The sequence below is a fragment of the Sinocyclocheilus grahami genome, unplaced genomic scaffold (assembly GCF_001515645.1).
Source record: "Sinocyclocheilus grahami isolate Dianchi unplaced genomic scaffold, SAMN03320097.WGS_v1.1 scaffold534.1, whole genome shotgun sequence".
NCBI classification, from domain to species: Eukaryota; Metazoa; Chordata; class Actinopteri; order Cypriniformes; family Cyprinidae; genus Sinocyclocheilus; species Sinocyclocheilus grahami.
In genome coordinates, this window is record NW_015505713.1 from 829,967 (window position 1) to 857,117 (window position 27,151).

The 27,151-nt window shown below is 36.9% G+C and overlaps 1 protein-coding gene across 1 annotated transcript in view; it reads right to left on the reverse strand.

The window, feature by feature from the left end:
• The window catches only part of dock9b (dedicator of cytokinesis 9b), a 67,355-nt gene extending 43,228 nt beyond the window's left edge, over window positions 1-24,127 (reverse strand). Inside the window, exons 1-13 of the mRNA XM_016238245.1 lie at window positions 24,017-24,127; window positions 23,763-23,911; window positions 18,970-19,086; window positions 16,443-16,532; window positions 13,172-13,254; window positions 10,533-10,602; window positions 8,847-8,942; window positions 7,423-7,557; window positions 5,489-5,663; window positions 2,101-2,156; window positions 1,155-1,229; window positions 915-1,055; window positions 320-526 (exon numbers count right to left, since the gene is read on the reverse strand). Of these exons, the coding sequence (XP_016093731.1) occupies window positions 320-526; window positions 915-1,055; window positions 1,155-1,229; window positions 2,101-2,156; window positions 5,489-5,663; window positions 7,423-7,557; window positions 8,847-8,942; window positions 10,533-10,602; window positions 13,172-13,254; window positions 16,443-16,532; window positions 18,970-19,086; window positions 23,763-23,876 (1,359 nt within the window). The 5' untranslated portion in view covers window positions 23,877-23,911; window positions 24,017-24,127. The remainder of the gene's footprint in view (window positions 1-319; window positions 527-914; window positions 1,056-1,154; window positions 1,230-2,100; window positions 2,157-5,488; window positions 5,664-7,422; window positions 7,558-8,846; window positions 8,943-10,532; window positions 10,603-13,171; window positions 13,255-16,442; window positions 16,533-18,969; window positions 19,087-23,762; window positions 23,912-24,016) is intronic.
• Between the last annotated feature and the right edge of the window lie 3,024 nt (window positions 24,128-27,151).

Sequence of the window (27,151 nt, forward strand, 5' to 3'; positions counted from 1 at the left end):
AATTCTTTAAAAATCCTACAATGTGATTTTCTGGATTTTTTTTTCTCATTTTGTCTCTCATAGTTGAGGTATACCTATGATGAAAATTACAGGCCTCTCTCATCTTTTTAAGTGGGAGAACTTGCACAATTGGTGGCTGACTAAATACTTTTTTTCCCCACTGTATCTATCTATCTATCTATCTATCTATCTGTTTATTGTATTTTATTTAATATCTTTCCATTCAATCGACCCATCCATTCATCATGCATCTATCCAATCTATCCAATCCATCCATCCATCTGCCTCTGAAAATAAACTGTTAGATTAGTCATCTTACTTTTTTGGGATACTGCAGCATCCCCTCCGGCAGTTCACTAAGCAGCGTTTCTCCGTGAGGTGTGTCCACCCCTCCGTTTATCTGCATGCTGGGTGGTGGGATCATGGAGTGGACCAGTGGGTGATTTAGATCCACATGAAAATCTGCAGATATTTTTCGGCTGTTCTGCACATCAAACAGCGAAAGCACCACGAAGAAGGGCTCCACCTGAAGAAAACAGTAAAGCTGCATCTAATCTGTACCAGAAGTGTGGGTCGAGCTACAAACTGACATGTTGAACCGCTTCAACAAACAGAGGAATGTTTGCAAGCACCACAGAGGCACAATATTTACACTTGAAGCTTATTGAGAAGTCTTGTAAGTGTGTGCGCACATTAAACTGGAATAGGAGAAACTGGTTTAACATTGAAATAATTACACATTTACCTTTATGTAATCGTATACAGGGTGGACTATCAATATACACACAATTCCCCCTTTCCCATGGAGTTTGACTGGTTGCCACAACACATCGCTCATCAGAAACAGTAATACTTAGCCAAAGAAAAGAGCTTTATAACCACAGAACAACTGTGATTGTGCATGTGAATCTTACGTTAGTAGTAGGTCCCTCCTCATTTTCTGCTACACAGCTCTGAAGGTTGAAGGACAGATCATTGCAGCTGACCAAAAATCTCTTCCCAAACTTCTCCTCAAACTGCTTCACGTCAGGTTCAATGCCAGACAAATCGAGTCTCTACAGGCCAAAACATACACACATTAAAACTTAAAGCTTAAAAACCAGTAGCTCACCCTGCGATTTAATGGATTATGTATTATTGGAGCTGCGGCTCACCTGTGTGTCAGGGTCCAGAGTAAAGAGTTTCAGACGAGTTTCACTCCTCATCTTGGACTCAATGTCTCTCGCACTCTGAAAAGCAAAAACAGGTTGCTAGTTGCTAATTACCAGCTGATTGTGTTTCCTGTTCCAGCATATTGCATGATAAAAATAATTTTCTTAATTGCTATTTTGTCTTGTTTCCAATGGAATATCTAAAAATACTTAAAACAAGATTAATGCACATGAGAAGTAAAATAACATAATATAACTCATTTTCTGAGAATATATCTGAAAAATAAATGTTTTTAAATCTAAATATAGTTAGATTTAACATTAAAATGGCATGTTTTTTTACATTTATTAAACAGAAGGAAGACAAGAATTACTCTTTGTGCATTTGTAACATAATTTGCAATTGCACAATTATCTAACATCTCTGTTTACACTGTTAATTCTGAAGTAAATGCATCACATTTTATGAATGTTTAGATGTTTTCACTGCAAAATAAGACAAAAGAAATAGTATAAATGTATTTAACATCATTAAAGTGAGGTATCATGGGATGTGTGAGAAAATATTCTGACTTTAGAGAGAAGAGGCGCCTAGATGATTGATTCCAGGGAGGAGAGAGATGGCAGACAGGAGAATAAAGAGCAAGATAGAGATGGGATGTGTGTGTGTCTGTGTTCCAAAGTGTGGGTGGTTCATTGTGGAATGGTTGGAAAACATTAGCCTAGAGGACTAAGGGTATGTGGAAAAACTGTGGATGTGTAGAGAGAGGGCAGACAGCGAGGACGCCAGCATTGAGATCATACTACAGTCAAGACACAGGAGCCAAAGACCAGTATTCACCTTCACACACACACACACACACCCTGTGAAACTGTAGATGATTGTTTGTATAATCAGCTAATCAGGAGATCATGCATGTCTATATGTGCGTCTATGTGTTCACAATACCTGGAAACTGTCCTGAAAATTCCCCGGCGAGATGTCTGTCTTGCCTAGCTCATCATCTGCGTGAGAGAAAACACACTTTCAACTGTGCTGAAACACTCAAAACCAGCAAGCACAGGCATTAGTCCCAATGTCTATAAATCAACACGTAGCGACTGGGAAAACTGTCAGATAGCAGTGTCAAATCATAACAACAAACACAAAAATGTGGCTGCTCAAACATTAAAGCTGTCAAACTACATTTTTTATGATTAAAGAGTGTACACTACCAGTCAAAGGTTTTTGAACTTTAAGATTTTTAATGGTTTTAAAGAATTCTCTTCTGCTCACCAAACCTGTATTTATTTGATCCAAAGTACAAATGTAATTTATTCCTGTGATCAAAGCTAGAGGGTTTTGGGTGGTTGCTAGAGTATCGTGGGTGGTTACTAGGGCATTACTTTAAAGCTTCTTAGGTATTCCAAATTGGTTTAAAAATGAGTATATGTCATATGTGGTTTCTAGGGTGTTATGGGTGGTTGCGAGGGAGTTCCTAGAGTGTTTGGATGCTAACTATGCAGTTTCTAAAGTATTCAGAGTGGCTTTAAAGGGATAGTTCATGTTTAAAGGAATTAAAATTCTGTCATTAATTACTCACCCTCATGTCTTTCCAAACCCGTAAGACCTTTGTACATCTTTGAAGCACAAATTATATTTTTTATTAAATCCGAGAGCTTTCTAACCCTGCATAGACAGCAACGCAGCGGACACATTCAAGGCCCAGAAAGGTAGTAAGGACATTGTTAAAATAGTTAAGTATTTTAGATAGATAGTAAAATGTAGCTTCATAAAAAGCTAGAACGCCGGCTCCTGCGTCAGCAGCATCACAGGTATGCGGCGTGGTTCTCTCATGTACCTGGATGGGAGACCTCCTGAGAAAACTAGGTTGCTGTTGGAAGAGGTGTTAGTGAGGCCAGCAGGGGGTGCTCACCCTGTGGTCTGTGTGGGTCCTAACGCCCCAGTATAGTGACGGGGACACTATACTGTCAAAAAGCACCGTCTTTCGGATGAGACGTTAAACCGAGGTCCTGACTCTATGTGATCATTAAAAATCCCATGCCACTTCTCGTAAAGAGTAGGGGTGTAACCCCGGTGTCCTGGCCAAATTGCCCCCCTGGCCTTTGTCAATCATGGCCTCCTAATAATCCCCAACCACTTGATTGGCTCTATGACTCTCTCTCCTCTCCACCTGTAGCTGGTGTGTGGTGAGCGCACTGGCGCCGTTGTCCTGTGGCTGCCGTCGCATCATCCAAGTGGATGCTGCACACTGGTGGTGGTTGAGGAGAGACCCCCCCACATGATTATAAAGTGCTTTGGGTGTACAACAATACACAACAAAGCGCTATATAAATGCATCATTCATTCATTCATTCATGGGTTTCTAGGGTGCTGTGGGTGGCTGTTTGGGGGTCCCTAGAGTGTTATGGGTGGTTCCTAGGATGGTAGGATGGATGGAGGGTTGCCAGGGTGTTGCTACAGTATGTGGCTTCTAAGGTGTTCTAAGTGGTTTTAAAAAGGTAAAAATACTGTTTCTAGGATGCTGTTGGTGGCTGCTAGGGGGTTCCTAGGGTTAATATGTTCAGTATGTGGTTTCTATGGTGTTCTGGGTTGTTGTTTCTTTCCCAAGATATTCCAGCCCCTAGATATGATTTGGGCTCCTCCCTAAAGGCAAGTCAAAAGGATTCTTTGCCCATTTTATTGTATTAATCTGTCTATTGTAACAGCACATATCTCCTCTGCATGATTTGAGGTATCATTCATGTCCGTAGAACAAACATTGCGAGACGAGTTAGGCACTAAAAGTATAATTCTTAGGGTCAGAAGTTTGTTCTGATCCCAAACCCTTAGTATGACTAATAGCAACAGTCATGCTCGCCTTAGCAAGCTCCACAAGTAATTAGTTATATCTGGTTCTGCACTCTGATTGGCCGACAGGTGTTTATTGTTTTATTCGAGGCGAGATGAAAGGAATGTGCCGTCCTTTTGAAACTCATCAAATGTAAATAAAGACTCCCAACCTCCTCTCCTGTGTGAAATCCAAAGGGTTTAAGAGGTGTTAAGTGTTACTGTTTGTGCATGGCTATGTGTGCGTCACTTCAGGAGTGTTGGGTATATGGAACTATCTTTTAAAAGTTGTTTAAATAGCGGGTGGTCTCTTCAAAGAACACATACATGAAACACAACCACGCCAGCTGGATCTGCAAATATGTGTCTGCGTATTCTAACTGTGTCAACAATCTTATATTATCACATATATATATAGTAATGTATCAACACATGCCAGCGAACATACATGAAATCAGACATACACATCTGTGAAGTGCACACACTCAAACACACACCATCGTGCAGTTCTCCGTTCCTCCTCTCCTGCATGGCGAGCTCAAAGCTGCTGTGGAGGATCTTATTGAGGGTGCTGATCCAGTCATCCATCTCTCCTTCGCTGTCTGCCGCCAGAAGATACGTGCTTTTATCCTGCATCTTCAGCTCAAATGCTTCTAAGGTGTTCTAAGTGGTTTTAAAAAGGTAAAAATGCTGTTTCTAGGATGCTGTTGGTGGCTGCTAGGGGGTTCCTAGGGTTAATATGTTCAGTATGTGGTTTCTATGGTGTTCTGGGTTGTTGCTTTCTTTCCCAAGATATTCCAGCCCCTAGATATGATTTGGGCTCCTCCCTAAAGGCAAGTCAAAAGGATTCTTTGCCCATTTTATTGTATTAATCTGTCTATTGTAACAGCACATATCTCCTCTGCATGATTTGAGGTATCATTCATGTCCGTAGAACAAACATTGCGAGACGAGTTAGGCACTAAAAGTATAATTCTTAGGGTCAGAAGTTTGTTCTGATCCCAAACCCTTAGTATGACTAATAGCAACAGTCATGCTCGCCTTAGCAAGCTCCACAAGTAATTAGTTATATCTGGTTCTGCACTCTGATTGGCCGACAGGTGTTTATTGTTTTATTCGAGGCGAGATGAAAGGAATGTGCCGTCCTTTTGAAACTCATCAAATGTAAATAAAGACTCCCAACCTCCTCTCCTGTGTGAAATCCAAAGGGTTTAAGAGGTGTTAAGTGTTACTGTTTGTGCATGGCTATGTGTGCGTCACTTCAGGAGTGTTGGGTATATGGAACTATCTTTTAAAAGTTGTTTAAATAGCGGGTGGTCTCTTCAAAGAACACATACATGAAACACAACCACGCCAGCTGGATCTGCAAATATGTGTCTGCGTATTCTAACTGTGTCAACAATCTTATATTATCACATATATATATAGTAATGTATCAACACATGCCAGCGAACATACATGAAATCAGACATACACATCTGTGAAGTGCACACACTCAAACACACACCATCGTGCAGTTCTCCGTTCCTCCTCTCCTGCATGGCGAGCTCAAAGCTGCTGTGGAGGATCTTATTGAGGGTGCTGATCCAGTCATCCATCTCTCCTTCGCTGTCTGCCGCCAGAAGATACGTGCTTTTATCCTGCATCTTCAGCTCAAATGCAAAACGACGCACCTTACTGTTCTGCATGGTGACAGAGAAAGAAAGACATTTCTAGTCATGCCACTGGCAGTGAATAGCATATAGCTCATATAATTTAGCCTTGGAAGAATTTGTTGAGATTTTGTTTTGAATTTATTGAAATTGGAAATTGACTTTTGATTGGTATCTTGGCAAGGTTGAGACATTGTAAGATCTCTTATGAAACTCTTATGAAACTTACTGGACTATTAGTGAGGTATTTGTTCTGGAAGAAAAATCTGAGAAACAATAGATTCTGAGAAGTAAAATCTTCACTTGAACTCCATCTAAGCTCATTGGTGTCAAGAAGAAACAATCGAGACATAAGTTCTTCTTTTTTTACTTTTCTTTCCTATGGGAATGTGAGCACACCCAAGACATTGGAATGATTTTACACTTTATGAATTTATGATGAATTTACACCAGAAATGACTCTGGAAAATATATCCATCCTGCAGCAGGAGCTGAAAGCCATTTATTCCCAGACGACTGCTGAGGAATATCTGGCTGCTTTGCATGTGCACCTGTTGAAATGTTTAGGTTTTAGACCTAGAAATAACTTTTACTATTTCTCTTTTGTCTGAAATGTGGAAAAAAGACAAAATGTCTAAAAACAGATGTTGAAAACAGGTTGCGCATACCAAAGAAGTATTTTATTCTTTCAGGAGGGCTGGTGAATCGAGGAATGTGATCACATTTGCACTCACACACACACTGTGCGCACCACAGGAGAAAATGGAAATATTTGACCCTGGGAGAAATCATGCGTGAATTAGGCTGGACCTCATCTTTTCCTCTGTACCTCTCGCTCGTTTTTATCTTTTTCTCTTTCTCTGCAACCCTGAGTAGCCCCATCTGAGGAACTGGCCATCCAAACACTGATATCCCCTCTTGGTCGAGACAAAGGAAGGGACTCATGAGGATGTTATTAGAGATCTGAACTCCTTCTATAAACTGCTTTGTGCTGCAGTAAATACACAAAACAAAGCATTTATTCTTCTGGCGTCCTTATGAACTTTAAAAGGAATGTTCTGGGTTCAATACAAGTTAAGCTGCATCGATAAAATTTGTGGAACAATGTTGATTACTACAGAGTATCATGTTAGCTTGGTTCGATCCCTCAGTAAAAAAGCAATAATTACAGTCAATTACAGTATAATGAGTTTCAATAGAAGTAACAGACTGATAAACATAAATAACATTTTCCTTACACACTGAATAAATCTGATTATCATTATTTTCCAAGAAAAAATAAGTTTTTAGTTATATTTTATGTAATATTATTAATTTAGAAATATTTATTATTAATATATGAGTTGTACCACATGCCATTTTAGAACCTGAACTAACCTTGTCATAAAAAGGTCATATTATCTATTTTGACAGAGTAATGAGAGGTCTGCTGGAATATATTATATTATATATTTATGCAGATTGGTTGCACCAAATGACTTTTTGTTAAGATATATTTTCAAAATAAAATAAAAGATAAAAAAATACTTCATGTAGTTTTCTTTTCACACATTTTTTGAGGAAAGGCCTTTTCCTTTCTTTATGACATAAGGACAGCATAACCATACTTTTTTTTTTAACTTTATATACCCAGAAAATTTACAAATTTATTTTAATTTTGAAACTAAACCAAATTTATATATAAATTAAAAAATTAAAAACTTGTTCACCATAGAACAGGTCCATTTGAGCCAATACATGTATGAACTGCATTTTTAAACATGTCATGGATTCTTACACTGGTAGTTACCTGGATGACACCCATGCAGGAGTCCAAGAAGATGGTTCCCTTGGGTTCCTTAGATATTTTCTCATCTTTGTAGAAGTTCAAGTTGTATGATCCATCTCCCAGCTGGGTCAAATGGAAATACCTTCTCTTAAAAGACTAAAGGGAAAGAAAGAGAGAACGCAAAGATCATTAAATGAAAATAGCAGATGTAAACACTCTATGTTCATTCTAAAAATAGCATCTAGTGGAATGGGACCATGGGAAAATGGATTAGTGAGAAGTGGAAGTTGGTAAGGCCCCACTTCCTGTCTATCGCATGGTGAGCACAAATCTGCTTCTTAGAGCAGGACTAAGGGTCAGAATTTGCATAGCTCTGTCCGTAACTAAAAACAAGCAGCTGAACATAAAGCTATGCAGAAACTGCACTCCATGTCATGTCAATGACATCAAAACTTGATGCTATGGTTATGCTCGGATCTCAAAAATACTACTATTTTTGCAGTGTGCAGTATGCATACCATGCAAGATATGAAAATCTCCTGTATGCATGAACATTTTTCAAAACATGCAGTGTGCAACTACAGCACATTACTATATCCCACAATGCAATGCACTCTACTTGACCATTTAGTGTGACAAATGAACTGGAAGCAATATCAACCATATTCAACCATTTCAACTTATTATTTGAATAAAATAAAGAATATTTTTGAGGTAATAACTATGAATGCCACTTAAAGATTTTGTCATCATTTACTCGCCCTCAAGCTTTTCCAAATCCTGTAGTTTCTTTCTTCTGCTGAACACAAATGAAGATATTTTAAAGGATGTCGGTAACCAAATAGTTGCTGGTAGCCATTAACTTGCATAGTATTTTTTCCATACTATGGAAGTCAATGGCTACCGTCAACTGTTTTGATAACAAAACTCTGAAATATCTTCTTTTGTGTCAACAGAAGAAAGAAACTCATACATCTGTGGAACAACTTCAGAGTGAGTAAATGATGACGGTACTTTCTTTTTTGTTTTAACTATGCTTTTAATGAATTAAAGAGATACTATAACCTATCAGTGATGCTTTATAGCATAAAAAGTTTAAAATAGTAGTATTTTATTCCACATACACATATTGTTTCACTTCAGAATAACACTGATTGATCAACTGGGGTCATATGAATAACAGCTGTGTAATTTGCGAGCAAGATTTATTTTATTTTCAGCTTTGAGTAGAGATTCCAATTAAGCATGCATTGTGGTGACAACAATGTAGCCTACTAATTTATGAAATGTTTATCTTTGCATAATGTGTTGTGTTTTATATATATTTATATATAGTTTGTGTTCTATTCAGTATGCTACTATTTTATTTCAAACATAGTGATCATCTCAATCACAAATTCATCATCATTAAATCTGAAAAGGGCTTGTGTATATTGCTAACTCACCCTCATGGTAACACTGATGGCACTGTTCATGTTTGCTTTATACAGCCAGCCGTGTTTGGACACGCCCCCTCTTTGAGAGCCCAATGAGGCAGCATCCTTCAGGAACCAGGGAAGAACATAACAAGCACATATAAGAACACACAGGTGCAATCATACACCCACACACTGTGACTTCATCTGTTTCTTCAAGCCTGAACAAAAACATGTCGATATCTAACACAGTTTCCCACATTAGAGCCTCTGGACGCCCTCCTCCGTGTTTCAACATGAAGTCCATTTTCACCTGACCCCCTCCATTATTTATGTTCTTGCTCATTCCTACAGGGAACAGCCTTCAAACTGTACAAACAAACTCCATCCCTGAGTGAGCGCTCAGACAGAACGGCAGACATGGAGCTGGAATTCTGGGAAATGTAGGTGAAACCCAATCAGGGAATCAGATAGCCCAGAGACAGAGTCCTGCGTCTGCTCTTTCTCTAAGGCTAATGTAGTCCCAGAGGCTCCGCACAAACGCATTGCTAATGAGCTGTAAGTTCCTTATTATTTATTTATTCTGCTTATCAGCCAGTGAGAACAGAGAAAAGGAGAGCGAGAGAAATCATGTGTTGTAATAGGCTGATGAAGTATGGTGCATGTATGTAGATATGGTGAATACCATTTCCTCTGCCTGTCACCATACTAAGGAAAATGGTAGAGTAAAGAAATAATAGCACATGAGTTTCTTGTGCTCTTTCATGAGTTTATCAAACAAAGGTCAAGACAGAGTGAGTTTAAACAGCTGAATGTGATCAAATTCCTGGCTGCATAATGACATTAATCCCTGTAATTACAGTGCCGCATTCTGAATCATAAATGGCACATTTGTGGGTTAAAAATAAAATAAATAAATGATAGATAGATAGATAGATAGATAGATAGATAGATAGATAGATAGATAGATAGATAGATAGATAGATAGATAGATAGACAGATGATAGATTTGAACATTTAACATTTGACTCAAGTTTCACATTTAATAATTTATGTAACCTAATTACATGCAATTAAATAATATTTCCACGTTTTAGTTTTTTTTTAATTACAGCTAGATTGTAATTATAATGACCTTTTTAGCTTTTATCACTTTTGTTTCAAGTAAAAGTATATCACTTTATTATTTCATTTTATTTTTTATTATTTTATTTTACAATATTTCATCTTAATCATGTTCTTCACTGACACTGTAGTTAAATTTAGAAAAAAACTGCATTAGAGACAAAATTGTTCGCCGCGCTACAACATTGTCAACAAATGTTAAAATAGCTAATATTTTTTGCTCTTTGCAATCATAATTTGAAACATAATTCTGGGTTCATAATTCTTGGTTCTCACTGCTTTCAAAATAAAAGTCTTCTGGCACTTAATAAAATAAAAATAATAATTCATAATAATAATTTATATTTATATAATCAATTTTTTCATAGCTTCGTAGACTGCAAGTGTAAAAAACTGTACATAAAAGTCTTTTGAGATGAAAAATTAAGAAAGCATAATAAAACATTTCCAAAATAGTTTTAACATGATTTTCATATAACTAAACAAAAAAATCTGTTAGTTTGACTTAAAATCAACCCCTGCTACAAGTGTTTTTTGTTTGTTTGTTTTCCCAGGGAAAACAATGAGGAATCATAGGCAATTCACCCTTACCTCCTCCTTATCTGCATCCTCGTCCACCTCAAATACGTGACTAGCTAGTTTCTCTGGCCGAGGAACTTTACTGTAAAGGAACAAAATACAAAAAACAAACATAAGACACATAGACTTTTACTATTTTTTGCCTGTGAAAAAGTCAACATCACAACGCTAGAGTACTGAGGGGTGGTTACCTGAGTGTTGCTAGCTTTTTCTAAGGTGTTCTCAGTGGTTTTTAGTGGGTGGCTATGTGGTTTCCAGGTGGAAAAAAAATCTCAACAAGCTAAATGATCATTCATGTCTTTAGGACATATTGTAAGTCTAACAAAAAGGTTCAGTGCTTATACCTCAAGGACACTGTTGCTCTTCACTCACACAGCTGATGCAAAACACAGATGAGTGTGTGCATGTGCGAGTGTTTGACTACTGTATGTGTGTTCAAGGAAATTGCATTAGCAGAACTTTCATGAAGGAGTAGTGGGCGGATTGTAATGTTGCTCATGATGATGATGACGAAGGAGCTTCATGTACGCAGCACACATTATCTCTGTCTCCTCCATCACCATCATCCCTCCTGCTTCCTTTACCAAATGCCACACTGGCTGTCTCCTGATCTCCACAATGTGATTTGCCAGTTATTGACCGCTAAGCCATAATTGCTCCATCAGTTAGTTAAGACAGGAAGTGACATCAGTGGTTGCTGCCCTGTCCTGAAACAGGTGGAGTATGTATGTACTGAATGACAAAATAGAGAGGAAGAGAAAGCAAAAGAGAGGAGGAAATGGGCTGCTGATGGGTTGTTGTTGTGTGAAGAAAGGCACAATTCCCGATTTAGCTCTGGACGAGACCTCGCTGTCAACACAGGGGCAGGACAGGATGAGGACACTGATAAAATTAGCGAGTAAAATAGCATCTCTCTTTTTCGCACACGCACACACACACACACACACAAACACACTGTTGGCAAACAATAACTCTTGGGCTCTGTTCCAATACCTAGTGAGCTGCCTTGCTGTCGACTACTTGCATAGGCAGCTGCTTTCTAAGTAGAGGTCAACCGATATATCTAAAAGTGCAGAGTTGCTAATTGGTGATATAATCGCCGATTTATCACAGTTTAATTTAAAGATAGTAAATAGAATATACATAACAATAGTAAACTAAATGTGATATTTATTTTCAATTAGATACATTAATACATTTTTAAATAAAATTTATATTAAAGCTGCAGTCCGTAACTTTCTTTGGTTAAAAATGATCCAAAATCAATATTTGAGCAAGTACATAACCAACCAGTGTTCAAAACTATCACCTTACTTTAGCCCGATTCATAACGGTTAGGTTGTAATAATGTTTTCTAATTTGAGTGGTACGGGTTGGTTTTTGCGGGAAATTCGAGCATGGCACTGCGTCATTACGTCACGTCTGTAAACAAAGAAGTTGTCCCGGCTACTAGGCTATCGCATGTGAGGATCCTGCAGGTGGCGGATCATTTATAGCCTTTTCTCACAGCAGCTGGAATAATTAAATGGCGGATTGTAATCCAGAAAGGATTATATGAAACACATGTGAATGAAATGAAATGATATTCAGTTTTAAATGTGCTGCTGAATACAGATAGCCTGGGATTACACAAGATTTGTATTTAAAGAAAACCAGTTCGAAAGGAGCATAGTTTGCTTTTTGGGTTAAAAGAATTTCTTGGTATGAAATTCGAAATGGTATGACAATTAGAGATTAGACTGTACAGAAATTGAAATCTACACACACACTATACTCATAGTCACGCAATGCTGATGTTGTTAACATTAATAATCTGAGAATAAAGTATAACAATAATAATAATTTGCACGGTTTGATGTGATATGAGCTAATTTAGATTAAATCACCATTGGTAGCATGATTTATTGTAATGCTTTTTTCCTCAGTGGGTCAGAACAAACCTGGCAGACTTGTTACTTACTTGTTCAGATGACAATATCCGGTGAAAATTCTTATTTGGGTCATATATTCCAAGACGTAGGCTAGAATCTGTGATTACTAAGTATAAATGATTCTCAGAGCTATCGAAAATAAAATGTCCTGCTTCAAAAACTTAAAGACCAAACAGAAAAATTACTACTAATAATTTAAAAAGGTCAAATATCGGCCTATTTATTTACTTTGCAATATGCCAGTCAACCACTACTTCAATGATATCACACTAAATAAAATAATTGGATTTAAATATTTACTACATATTCAATGACTTGTTAAAATTACATATATATGTGTATTTGTAAATGATGAAAATATGAGAAAGTATTACTAATAATAGAAATGTAACGGCTATAAAAATGACCTTCCATTTACTTTCCTTATTTAACATTTCTGTTGAATAATTTTTTTTGAACTGTTCAAATAAATAGCACTACCCAAATAAAAGTCCTGGTGCTGTCAAATTAAAAGTACTGCTTCCGATACTTGTAGGACAAACAGAAAATCTTTTAAAAAATATTCGATGCCAAAAATTAAAAAATGACAAATATTTGCCAACATATCAGTCAACCACTTGTGATGTGCAAAGAACAGCTGGACTTAAAATAACTATCTTCGCCTCTTTCCATTGCTTTTCTCTTTCTTTAGATCACTTTTAGCAGTCTTATGTTCCTTACTTTGGAAGTTGGCGAAAGTCTCCAGAATAATCTTCATACTTGTAGTTCACGACATGCCAGTCTGAGTTGTAGGTCTTGATGCACTGTAAAAGAAAAAAGAAAAAAAAACATGTCTGTCTTCTCTCTACTGTCATACGGAAAGCACATAAACAAATATGCCAGCAAGCACACACATACAAGGACCCAAAACCCCAAAAAGGCTAATACACTACCAGCAATATAATAAGAATCATGTTTTCCAAAGCAATCTATGGCAACAGCTTTTTAGAAAATAATTTCCTGACTGTATCCCTGTGCTAATCACTGTTAAAGCTGTCACCACACTGCACCACAAACAGACACTAATATATCATATGGGCATTACATTAAAGCAGATTCAATTCTATTTGCTTTGTTGGCAAGGCAAGCATTCAGTCCTCAGCAGTTCTTAAAGGGATAAGATGAAACTAAAAGCCTCTAAAACCCAAAACGACTTTCTTATTTTAAATCCAATTAACGGAAAGAAAAAGGAAGGCAGCGAGAGAGTAGATCAGTTGACAAAGTAGATTTAAGACCATTCTGAACTAAGCATTCAAGTGCTTATTCTAAACTATCTGTCTCTGTACTCCATCTGTTAGTTTTATTATTCCTTTGGGGTAAAATAGAAATACAATAAAATAAAAAATATAAAGTAAAAAATGTAAATAAAAACTAGATTTTTACATTATCTGGACAAAACATGAGTTGTACTTATGAAGCAGTTTGTTTGTTTGTGTGTGTGTGTGTGTGTGTGTGTGTGTGTGTGTGTGTTGTGGTGTTCTGAGTGGTTACTACAATCTAAAAACTCCCACTTCCATTTTTGAAAAGTTGACACTGAATAAATAAACACAGTATTTAATCAAGTAATTTTTTAAGCCATTTATTATGAGCAACTTAAAATATTAAAAAGCAAGAACGTCAAGTTTGGAGAGGAGGGTCAAACTAAGGCTGCGTTTATACTTGGCTTTAACATGCGATCACCGCAATCTGATCAAGCAGATCGGATCATCAGTCAATTAGAACACGCCGCAATCTATCGTGATCCAATCACAATGCGTCCTTGACTACTTCTGGACCAGGACATGCTAATCGGATAACATTCCGATCAGAAGTGCGTTTACACTGGTCTTTTCAATGTGTATGTGGACAACATCCGGATACAGGTCGCATGTTAATGCCAAGTGTAAACGCAGCCTAACAGGCTGCTGAGCAGATCACTCATCACCCATAATTCCTTGCCCTTGAATAATTAGTGTTTTTGGTTAAAAGAATAGGGATTTATGAGCACATGCAAATATTTATTATTCAGAATTAGTTTTGAATACATTTTGTTAAAAGAAGTTATATGTTTATGTTAAGTCACCATTAGTGCGATTAGTGTTCAATTGGTGACATTTCTTCAATTTCATGGCATCAATTTCTACAAACTCGTTCGGGGACATAGAGATAAATCTAAATAACCTAAATAATAAATCTACATAATTTTTAAGCGGACTCACACAACTTTAATTAAATTTATACAACTGCTTTTTCCTTAATTTGAGTAAACTCAAAAAAGTCCTGAAGCTGGTTGCCTAAAAGTTTTGCTTCTGATTGTATTTCACTGTAGGATATTTGTGCCCATTTTATCACTTAAAATTAAATCTGAGGTCTCATTTACGTCCACAGTACAAAGTGTAAAAGGAGGGTCTGTTTAATAATCAGACTAACCCTAAATATGAACAACAGTAATAGTGACGCTTGACTAAACATTAGTTATTTTGAAGTTATTGTTTTTTTCCTGATACTAAAACAAAAAGCATTTGGACAACTAAACCACCAAAACCAGCAACACTGATGACTTATGACATTATGAAATAAATGAAAATTTCTTGGGCAGCTCATCTTGTTTGCCTTCCCTTGTGGATCAGATTTAATTACAACTCTTTTGAAACAAAATGACATTGGCTCTGGAGTAAAATAATTATAAATGTTTACTCAATGACTCAATCGCACATTTTATGTCAGACAAAGTTGTTTCCAAGAAGTTGTTTTCAAGTTTAACAGAACAGTCCTTCAGAATGCATATTGTTCTGGGGTGTACAGTGGACGTGTGCACATGACTAACAGCCCAGGCAGATGTTTTGATTTGTGAAAAGCTGGAAAACTGCCTGGTTCTGGCCCAGCTGTCCTTGATGATGTCATTGAGCTCTTTAGCGGGGAGGAAGTATCATTTTACGCTCTCTGTTGACGACGCCCAATGCCCGTGATATCCACACAACCCTAGCCTGACCCAGACCTCACACACACATACGGTTTATTCTAATGCAAATGCATATACACATATAATAGAATTATTGAAGAAGTAACATAAATGTGGAATTTCTAGGAATCTGTTTTGACCTGTTGACAATTTCTGTTTGTTCAATACATTGCTCTGGTTTTACTTGTATCTAAGGTCTTATTCCTTCCAATATGATCAATGATAGTCTGTGATAAAACATGTATTTTTTGCTGAGCATTATAAGTTGCTTTATAAAAATAAGTAAAGATTTCATGGCAAAAAAAAAGTGTTTATCACGTCCTGAAGGTAAACATTTCTGAAAGAGATGTTAAAGAGATGATAAGGCCACTTAGAGGCCTTAGAAATTTGCATATCAAATATGATAATATAGGCTTTATAGGGTTAAATTGATATTATTCATGAGTCATATTATTCTTATAAGAACTAACACATCTCATTTTAATGTAAATAATGCTTAAAATTAAGCTTAGATTACACTTGTTTGCAAAAAATACACAATTGACTTTGCACTATTTGCACTATTACGGCAAGATGTTTAAGTGCATTGTCTGATCTAACAGCAGTAATTGATGATCAAATGCCTGAGAAGAGAACCGTAACCAGGCATATATCCAGACACGCGTTCAAGTGCATTTTAAAGAGATGATTCGGGTGCTTGGACTGCAGTGACTGGGAAATGTAGTACAGTCTCAGTAAAGTGTGCCAGATTGTGGTATTCCACTGCATCCTCTCAGATCCGACCTTTAAATTGTGGAATGCAAATGCTGTAGCAGCATGCAAATAGCATTAGACTAGGCTTCAAAATTATTGGTTTGCAGTCCGATTTGCATAATTCCTTTAATGAATCTTATGCTAACTCAATACAACATGTACAAATAAACAACGCTATCAATGAATGCAATTCATTAATAATTCACACTCTTTTCGATCTGATCCATGAGTGTATGTTATATGCATATGAGGTCTTACCTCCTGCACAAGCAGGCTGCTGGCTCTCTTTTCTGCCCCATCTGGTACTGAAGAGTACAGAGTTCTGCCCTGACGCTTCAAAGTGGAGATCTACATGGATACATGCATAAAAAAGATTGTTCAGTGTAAATCTTGACATTTTTTGTAGCAATAAAATGAATCATATTTGATTTTTAAGTTGGTCCAAATTATATATTTTTTCCCAGTGTAGTGAGGACATGGACTGATTTAATATAACTAGCACAGGGTCTTGTCTCTAACTCTATCATTATACAGAGTCTCAGATGTGCCTTTCTAGGACACATCATCTCAGTCTGCATTCATACTCCAGCACACATGTGAATATCTCTGTGCTATAGACCCTGAGGCCTGATGTGAAACCAACATTGACCATGAAGCTAAATTGTCCATTGCTGTACAGCCCTGGGTTTTACATGAAGCGCTATGCTCATTTTAACCAGCTTGTGTGCTTGTAAAATCTTAAATAAGTAAATTATGCATTGAAAATAATCTTGGTGAACTCATCCCTAACCAGTCTGAGGCGTTATGCTCTGGAGTCAGTTTACTAGCCTTGTCTGGACTGGGCATGACTTTATACACTGCTGAAGCATTGTATGAGAGCCTAAGTGTGTGTGTGTGTGTGTGTGTGTTCAATTTGTAAGTGTATTTTTATATCTAAAATGAGTTACAATGATTTATATTTATTGTGTAATGTATAAAATACAATACTTAACATTTAGTTAACATTTGTAATGGTCACCAAAAAGAAAATGCTTAAAGCTGCAGTCCGTAACATTTTTTGGTTGAAAATTATCCGAAATCAATATTTGAGCAAGTACATAACCAGCCAGTGTTCAAAACTATCACCTTACTTTAGCCCGATTCACAATGGTTAGCTTATAATTCGAGCATGGCACTGCGTCATTACGTCACGTCTGTAAACATAAAGAAGTTGTCCCGGCTACTAGGCTATCGCATGTGAGGATCCTGCAGGTGGCCGAGCGTTTATAGCCTTTTCTCACAGCAGCTGGAATAATTAAATGTATCATTTTGATGGCGGATTGTAATCCATAAAGGATTATGTGTTAATATGAAACACGTGAATGAAATTAAATTATATTCCCGTTATAAATGTGCTTCTGATTACAGATAGCCTGGGATTACAAAGATTTGTATTTTAAAGAAAACCAGTTCGAAGGGAGCATAATTAGCTTTTTGGGTTAAAATAATTTCTTAATATGAAATTCGAAGAGTATGACAATTAGATTAGACTGTGCAGAAATTGAAATTTACACGCTAATACACACTATCCTCATAGTCACCAATGCTGATGTTGTTAGCATTAATCATTTGAGAATAAAGTATAACCATAATAATAATTTGAACGGATTGATGTGATATGAGCTAACCGATCTTTAGATTTAATCACCATTACGAACAAACGTGGCAGGCTTGTTACTTACTTGTTCAGATGGCAATATACGGTGAAAATTCTTATTTGGTTCATATTCCAAGACATAGGCTAGAATCTGTGATTGCGAAGTACAGTAAATATCCACACCGGTGCAGTGACTGACGGCCACACATACTCTTCAGAACATTAGATTCATCCGTGCTCGAGTCGTGCCGACTCACAACCCACGCAAGCTAGATAATTCCGCAGACAGCTGCAATTCCAGGTTTTCAAACAGATATGGCGACAAAGAGGCAAAACTTACGGACTGCAGCTTTAATAAACATTATAAATTATGTCTTAATAAAATGCGAAAAATGCTGAGATGTTTGTCTGAGTGTTAGATTTAGGCTTTATGTAGAATGTGACCACATACAGTACAGTATATGTCATATGCATACACATAAATGGAGTGCCAGTCTTCATAATACTATTAAGACTAACAAGATTTTTGATTTGAGACTGAGAATTATATTTAACATTTACATTTTTACAATTAGATTTAGAATTTCTCATTAGATGTAGGTTTAATTTCCTAATGCTAATCCTAAAATTGAATTGTTTGGTTTCAGCTAACTGGGCTGTTGCTCGCAGAACACAGTTTTGTTTCTGTTCCTCATAAACCAAGGCCCATAACAATGATCTCTCGCATACACACCCCTTTCTAAAGGAAAACAAGTAGATGGTTCCATTCAGAGAAGCAGCTTGAGAAATCCCCTGAGACAATGTTACCGTAATGTTATTTGAGGGTTGTATAATGGTTGTGATGGAAAAGCAGGCCCTCATGAACACTGAAAGAACAGTGATGTATGCCTAGCGAGCCGAAGGAGGAAGCAAACTCAAGACACACCACTGAGAGACTGTGAAAACTAACATCTGCACAGGTTACTCAGTGCTCGGAATCATGCTGAAAAATAACAGTTCAGAGGAAATCGCAGCATGAATTCAGATAAGAAGAGAACAAAAAATACTGACAGAACTAAAGTGTACATGTGCCTCTAGCAGAAAAAAATAGACAGCAGAAGAATGAAGGAATGGATACTAAGCGGGGAGCAGATAAACAGACGTTCTTACCTGAAAGTCATCAATAGGAAACTGCAGCATGTCTCTGAGGACATCACTTAGTATTTGCGTTTTCCTCTGGACAAGTACGCTCTCATAGTCCAACGGCTCAATCACTTTTGGTTTTACCTGGAGAAAAACACACACACAAGTTTAACAGGAGTAAACCAGATGAACAAATTAAATGTTCAAGACAACAAAATAAAATCAGGAACCAAATGAACCATGAATGACCATCAGTTAAAAAGGTTTATGGAAGAGCTGTAACATTTGCTTTTGTTAAGTGACTGCAGATCGTCAGACCAATCTGTTGTGTTACCAAAGGTATGTCTACTCTTCTGAATTCAGTCGGGACATTAAGGGAGTATTATACTATTTTTTTCTGAGGTACACTTTTAATTTACTGTGTAAATCATTTGTAAAATGTAAGAATGTTTTTTTACACTATTTACACTAATGTTTATATATATGAATGTATATGAAAATGTATATGAATTTTATGAATAATGTATATGAATTTATACTGAGACTGTTAGAAAATATTCTATGTGTATATAGTATGAAATTTGAATGTACTACATCTGCCACATTGTCACATTTATGTGACCCAATAAGGGTCAATTGCATTGACAAATCCATTGACAAAACCTCCTGTACCCTCATGGGATAGCAAAGTGTTGTGTATGGGATACAAAGATGTGTACTTCACAATCTCGCCGGAAGTAAAAAGTCATCTGGGTACTTTTCTCCCACTGTTTTATGAATACTATGGGTTCAAACATACTACTCATCAAGTTTTTATCTACTATATACTGTATAAGTAAGTATGCATATTCAGAGGCAGGGTTTGTCTTCTCATTTCAGAAGTAAGTTGAGAACAATTCATTTTAGAAGTCATAAAGTTGAGAACAAGCCATTTCTTTTTTTTATATCTTAGTCTCTAGGGACTGGGAAAACGTTGGAGATCTGAATGTTATAGTATCAATTCAACAAACAATGAACTTTGGTATCTCAAAGGATCAAGGAAATAATATCATCCCTTTAAGGCATTCTATTTGTCAGGTAAACTCCTCTGTATTAGATAGATTAGTTAATACAATACTGAAATAATGTGGTACAAAATTTCAAAATACAACATATTCAATGATGTGACAACATCAACAGTAACCAAAGTTAAACACAAATGTCTTTGTGCCCAGATACTCTGTTCTGTTTGTTAGTGAGTGAGAGAGAGAGAAGTGAAGGCATAAGAGAGTTGTGAATGAGTATTGTGTTGAACTGTACCAGGCAGTTCACACACTGCTTCCCATAACCCACGCTATGATTGGCTATGGTCAGCACCAACAAGCCTACATCATCCAATAAAGACAGGCGAATAGGTCTCTGTTACAATGTCCATTGTGACATCATTGCTTTATGGGGACACACAGCACTGAGTGGCAGGCCTCAGGCACTAACTGGCTAACATATAATTGAAAAGATGCTAACCTCTGGGGAGAAATATTTCCTGTCCAACACGCACACACAGTTTCATGAAGCTGTTTGCCACAGCCATCTCTGAAATGTGTTCAGACAATCAAGTAAGTACATATTAAACACAATATGCCTTTGATGTACAATATGTCTGTGTAAATACATTTAATATTGGGATGTCAATCTCTTCCTTAATATATTAGTGTGCAAACAATGAGCTGAAAAAATGATGAAATGTGCCAGTACACATTTAAATGACAGTCAGAATCAGAAAAAAACTGTAAAAATTGCAATACAATCATAAGCTGTTCTTGTGATATTTCAGTTGTTTCTCCTAATGAGCAATCTAATGAAATCTCCTTTATCTCAGATTTTCTCCTGAGAAAAAGACTCAAGTTTCAAAAAAGACAATGTCACAAACTGTACTCTGATTTATCTAGATATACAAGGACTGTTTTCACCTAAAAATGAAAATTAGCTTCAAATTTACTAACCCGAGTCAGGCCATTCAAGATGTGAATGAGTTTGTTTCTTCAGCATATAACAGATTTGGAGAAATTTAGCATTACATCGCTTGCTTGCAAATGGATCCTCTGCAGTGAATGGGTGCCATCAGAATGAGAGTTCAAACAGCTAATAAAGATATCACATTATTTGTTTTAAAAACAGTTTTGAGCTGTTTTTGCGTGTAAACGGTGCTTGATCTGTGCATATTTCTCTCTGTCCTGATTCTCTCATATTTTAGCCTGAAACAACAGTTTGATGGTAAAAACATCCTACAATCAAGCAGCTTTTCACTTTACAATAAATGAACTGGACTGGAGTCGTTACCTCTGGATTATTGTGATGTTTTTATCAGTTGTTTGAACTCTCATTCTGACGGCACCCATTCACTGCAGAGGATCTATTGGTGGGCATGTAATGCTAAATTTCTACAAATTTGTCCAATGAAGTAACAAACTCATCTACATCGAGGATGCCCTGAGGTTAACTTTTCATCAAATTTTTATTTTTGGGTGAACTACTCCTTTGTAGTGTGTAGTTAGAAGTCAGAGTTTTCAGTTTGAACGGACATTTCTCATTGAATTCATCCAAGACAAATTGAAAACCTGACCTATTCCACTTCAAATTTAATACCACTTGTACTATTGCATGTTAGCAACACTCAGGTGAATCTAATTTTATTTTTATATTTATTTATTTAATTTTATTTTAAGATACAATATTAAAAGTAGTGTAAACAGAGATCTCCATTAAGTCTTTATAAAAATCCTGTTGGGTTTAAACCAATGTGCTTGTGTGTGGAGAATTTCTTGGCAATAATCCACTTATTGCGTGCGTTGACGGGGACTCCCTGCTGAGGAATGCGCTCTAGTACTACACTGTTACATTTACAGTGTTACGTTCACATTTCTTGCGTAAATTCACATGTAGCACATTATAGAAGCTTAGTAAACATCACATATCAATTTATCAGGTCTGTTCTACAACTCAAAATAACACCTGTTCTAAACATACATGCATAATAAAAAATGTAATAAACTATGCGCTCTGTGAATTGTCATATCTCCTTCATTCAGAAGTGTTTTAGTCTTACACTTTGCATGGATTTAAAAAAATGATCAATATTCTGGCAACACAAGCAGCCAACATGCCAGCCTGAATGCCAGCCGCTAGGCTGAACCGCAATTCCCACAGGTCACTCAACATAGCCAACACAAACACCTACTAATGAATACAATATGAGACTAATTAGGAACTTGCCAAGGCTAGGCACAGTCATTTAAACACTTGCACACACATACGTATGTACAGCATTTGGAAGACACTGATGCTTCTTTTTGAAGAACATCCTGACACACTTCTGGCACACTCATTTGCACACACACGTGTTTATGTGTGCAGAACTGCAGAAATGAGTTGTGTCAAATGTCAAGCTGGAACTGTGAAGGAAGAGGAGGGGAAAGGGAATCTCATTAAACTGTCTCCCTCCCTTCGGGCCGAGGGAGGATCTTAAGGTAGGAGCAGACGGCCCTCGCTGTTTAACTGGGCTGTAAATCCTTGTACTCTTGCTCTGATTTGCCACAGACACATGGACACACACCATACACACAGAAAAACACACACAATTTCATTCTACAATTCAATAAATCAGGAACGTTTTTGAAGCAAAACTTTGTGAGCTGATCTGAGCTTCACTATATGCCAATAAAGAGGGCGTATGCCAACACAGGTGCAACAACTCTAAACACACACACACACACACACACACAGTACATCAACATTCTCACACACACTGTACATAAGCATACTCAACACATTAAATTTGTTTTCACTTATTTGGTGAATCATAAAACCTGTCTAGATTATATTTTACCCTCAAAATCCACAAATAAATGATTTTGGCTTTTTGAAATATTATGTTTTATAACTTTATTTTAATAATTTTATTTGAATGATGCAGTAAACCCATTATTATTTACTGATTATTATTTATTCATAAATTATTCTTAAAATTAAGTATTCAAACATGGTACACAGTAAAAAAAAAAAGGAAAAGTTGTAAATAAATATTACTGGAGAAAGTTTTACAAGAAAATTTACAAAAGTAGGCTTTGAAGTCTTTCTACTTCAAACTTCTACCTACTTTTTTTTATTATTTATGTATTTTGTAATTATGAAATGTAGGAATTTCTCAGTGAAAACTGTTTACCAAACTAGTTTGTGTACACTGTAAACAAATATTTTTTTGAAGTTGCAAATAAAACTTATTGTAGTATGTTTTTTTCCTAAGTTGTAAATAAAACAAAGATGATTGTAGTATGTTTTACAAGAAATACTACTTCAGTTTTTCTACTTCAATATTTCACATTTTATTAAATGTGTTACTTGCTGTTTCTTTGTAATGCTTTTTTTTTTAAATGTACAAGCAATTTCAGAGTTCAAATTGTTTGTACATCAAATTTCTTTCAGAGTAGCATTTATTGTTCCTAAAAAATTATTGCATTGTTTACAGTATTTGGTGGTGTTGTTTTTTTCTTTCAGAATAATGGGAAATACTAAACAACTCTAAAGATAATTATTCGGAATATAGTACTCAGTCTGTTTCACAGTAATGAGAATTTGAAGGGAAATGTGCTTAACTGAAAATAATTTTTTTTTAAAAGTTAGTGCCATTCATCTTAAATCTGACTTAATTTTACTTTTTACATAGGAAAAAAACATTGTATTTTGTTTTAGTTTTATTTTGATACTAATATGGTATAGTACATCATTATAGCTGTAAGTCAGACTTGTTCATTGTGCTTAAAATTGTCATATTAGAAACTTACCCCTACGGGCGCTGCTGTTTCCCCCTCTATCTCCATCTCCCCCACACTCCTTCCCTGCTGAGTTGTTTCACACACTGCATCCTTACGGGCGGCTCGTCCAGCCCTGCCCTGCATGATCCACAACTCACTCACTTCAGAAGGACCAAGAGCTAAAGCCTCAAATCAAACGTCAGTCGCAGAATAATAAACCAGGCTATGTCTCGCACAGGACTGAGAGGCAAACTAACACCAGAGTTCTGCAACAGCCTGCACACCCTGAGGGTATTCTTCCTTCTCTGCTGCTCTCCCCTGGCTGAGGTTCTCTTTCTGTTCTTCCACTCCTCTCTGTTTCTGAACTTTACCATGTGGAGTTCTCAAGAGTGTTTTCCTCTATCACTTCAGACCCTCCCTCGCTCGCTCTCTCTCTGTGAGAAGCAAGGACCACTCCTTCACACAGCTGTTCTGGTATGGGGGAGTGTCTGTGTGCATGTGTGTTTGTCCATGTCCACTATTGTGTTATGTCACGCTCATCTGTCCTCCCTTTGCACTGAAACAGAGATCTTAACTGTCTGTTTCACCTGCCAGAGAGCAACACCCAAAGCCCACATGTGAACACAGAATAGAACAAATAAAGAAACAAAGTCCTTCTTTTTATGGATTTTACCAAAAGAATAACACTGTAAGTTGAAAAAGTTTATGAAAGTTACTTCAGGGACTGGTCATATTAAGTATGAAGGAAGATGTATTCAATCTTGTATTCAAAGATGTATTCAAGATGTATTCAAGTCGAATGAAACAGCTAGAAAAAGACATAAGGTCAGATAAGACAAAAGAAAAAGTTATCTCCTGATGATTTCAAGACCATATAACAACTTTTTCCTTATGTTGATGTGTTTCAGAACAAAGTTGAAAATGAAAATGAAAATGGGGAAAGACATGTTTAATCTAGAGAGCTTTTGTGTGGACAAAAGCTGTGTAGTGCAATATGAGTTATCAACCAAGCATATATGGACACACATTTTTATCTTATTATATTTAACACCAAAATATCACCCTGCATTCATCTGTCTCTTTAACTCCATATAGAGATCTTTCATAAGAAAAAAAATAGTCTCATATTATAAACAACTCATTTCCTTTTTTAAATACATTCTCACAGCAGGATAAGACACACAATTACAGATCTGCTTATCTGCACCAGTCCAGCACTCTGGTGTCCTTGGAAAAGGTCAGGCGACAGTCCGACATGGCGAATGATTGACATCCATTCATATTCAGAAACTCAGCAGGAGCACATGTGTACACAAACACATACACACACTTCCTGTAGTCACATCTCTGGGGTCAAAGGTCACCCTTAGGAAGGGCAAGAAAGCAGACAATAGCCTACATGAAGAAAGAAATTTAAATTTAAAAATTACTTTTTGGATTTTCTGAACTCGCTGCCACAACTCCAAGGTGATGGTTGCCAGGACATTATTTTGTTTTGTTTGTTTTTTAATGTGTTCTAAGTGGTTGTTACAGTGTTCCTAGGCAGCTTCTAGTTGCTTAGTGCCCAAATTAAAAAAAACCCATACCAAAGTCTCTATGACATACTGATTCCTTGATATGGCTCAAATCTAATTTCATTTATGGGGCAATTTATGCGATTATTTTATCCATTTTATTGGGAAGCAGGCAAAAACTTTACATGTCAAAACTTGGGTTCCCCCGAGAAACATTTGCAAGAGAATGCAATAGTTCAGCAAGCGAACACAAACATTCTTAGGAGAACTCAAAAGTTCTGGTAATGGAATATGTGAAAAAATTTACATTTCTATCATGACACCTCTCGGAGGGATTAGCATGGTAATGTGCATGACATTGGTTAATGTATTTGGTCTTAGATCTGCTACGCTACTGCGAGTGAGCATGTATGAAATACTGCTGCTGCACATATAACATATGAAATAACCCCCAAATAGCATGCATGAATCACCCTGTAGCAGATCTATACAGGTGGTGCTGGGGAAGGTGGAGGGTTTCTGCAGCACGCTGCAACTGCTAGAGCAAGCACTAGCCAAGTATTTGAATGTTGACCAGCAAGCTCATTGGGTGCTGATACAAAAAGAAACAGTCAGCTGCACCATGTGATAATGATGTCATTATGTGGAATTGAGTTTGGCCTATCAGACTGTGCCATCTCGAGTTTCATGACAGAACTTTGGATTTCAATGCTTTTGCGTTCATATTCAGTTCCCTTGTGAACTCTCCATTGCAGTCTACTTCAATATGCAATCATATTCTCCAAACAATCATCAGAGTATATTCATACCAACGTAATCCAGGACACCAAAAATGAATAATTACTTGTTCCTGATGCGGGGGTCCCTATAAAGGCTGTACAGATGCAAACGCGCTGTTTAAACCGGACATGTCAAAGTGAACATTCCTTTATTCTTCTATTCATCCTGTTGTCTGGAGTAGCTTGACAGTGTCAGAAACTATTTGGTTTCTATTTGCGTTTGACTTAAAACTCTCATCTGGTGTAGACAGGTGTCAGCTGTTAAGCATCTGAGCACCAGTGGCAGTGGCCAATGGTGCGATGAAGTAAACCTATTTGAGTCATGACAACTCTCTGAATAGTTTGGCATGGTAAAAAGATCTGCTATGCTGCTGCAGAGCCAATATGGTGACTTGCTACTGCAAGTCCATCCACAGACAAGCTGCCTGTTAGCATGTAAGACACACTGCTGCTGCACAAATAGCAGACCTTAATTTACCCGTAGCAGATTTTTAAGGGTGGAACTGAGGGAGGTGAAGGGTTCTGCACTGCAGACTTGCTTACAGCAAACACAGAACCGAACTACGTACAGTATGTATATGTTAAGCAGCAAGCTCCTTGGCTTCAGATGTGCCATGTAATGATCATGTGATGTCTAGTAGATCTGGGTCCGGTTGCATTAACCGTTTAGACTAGTCTTAAAAAGTTAGTCATCTAATTTTTTTTCTTCAAGACTGGACATAACTTTTTAATTCAGTTATGAAAAGGTAGATTGGTCTTATTTGTATTGGAAAAGTAAGACTGATTACCCCTTGGCAACTGCTAGTTGGTCAAACTAGTTCTTAAGACACAGTCTTAACATGGTGGCTAGGTTTATGCAACTGGCCCCTGACTGAAATAAATATTTGTATGTCTTGCTCTGAAGGCAGCCATATGGAAATATATTAGCCTATATGACCTTACAAATCCCACAACATCCAAACAAACTATTTTTGGAGCTCAGTTAAATGCTTTTGGAGGATGTTTTAAGGGGATAGTTCCCCCAAAAATAACCAAAGAGTTGACAGTAGCCATAGACTTACATAGTATGGAAGCCAGCAACAGCCTGATTGCCAAAATTCTTCAAAATATCTTCATTTGTGCTCAA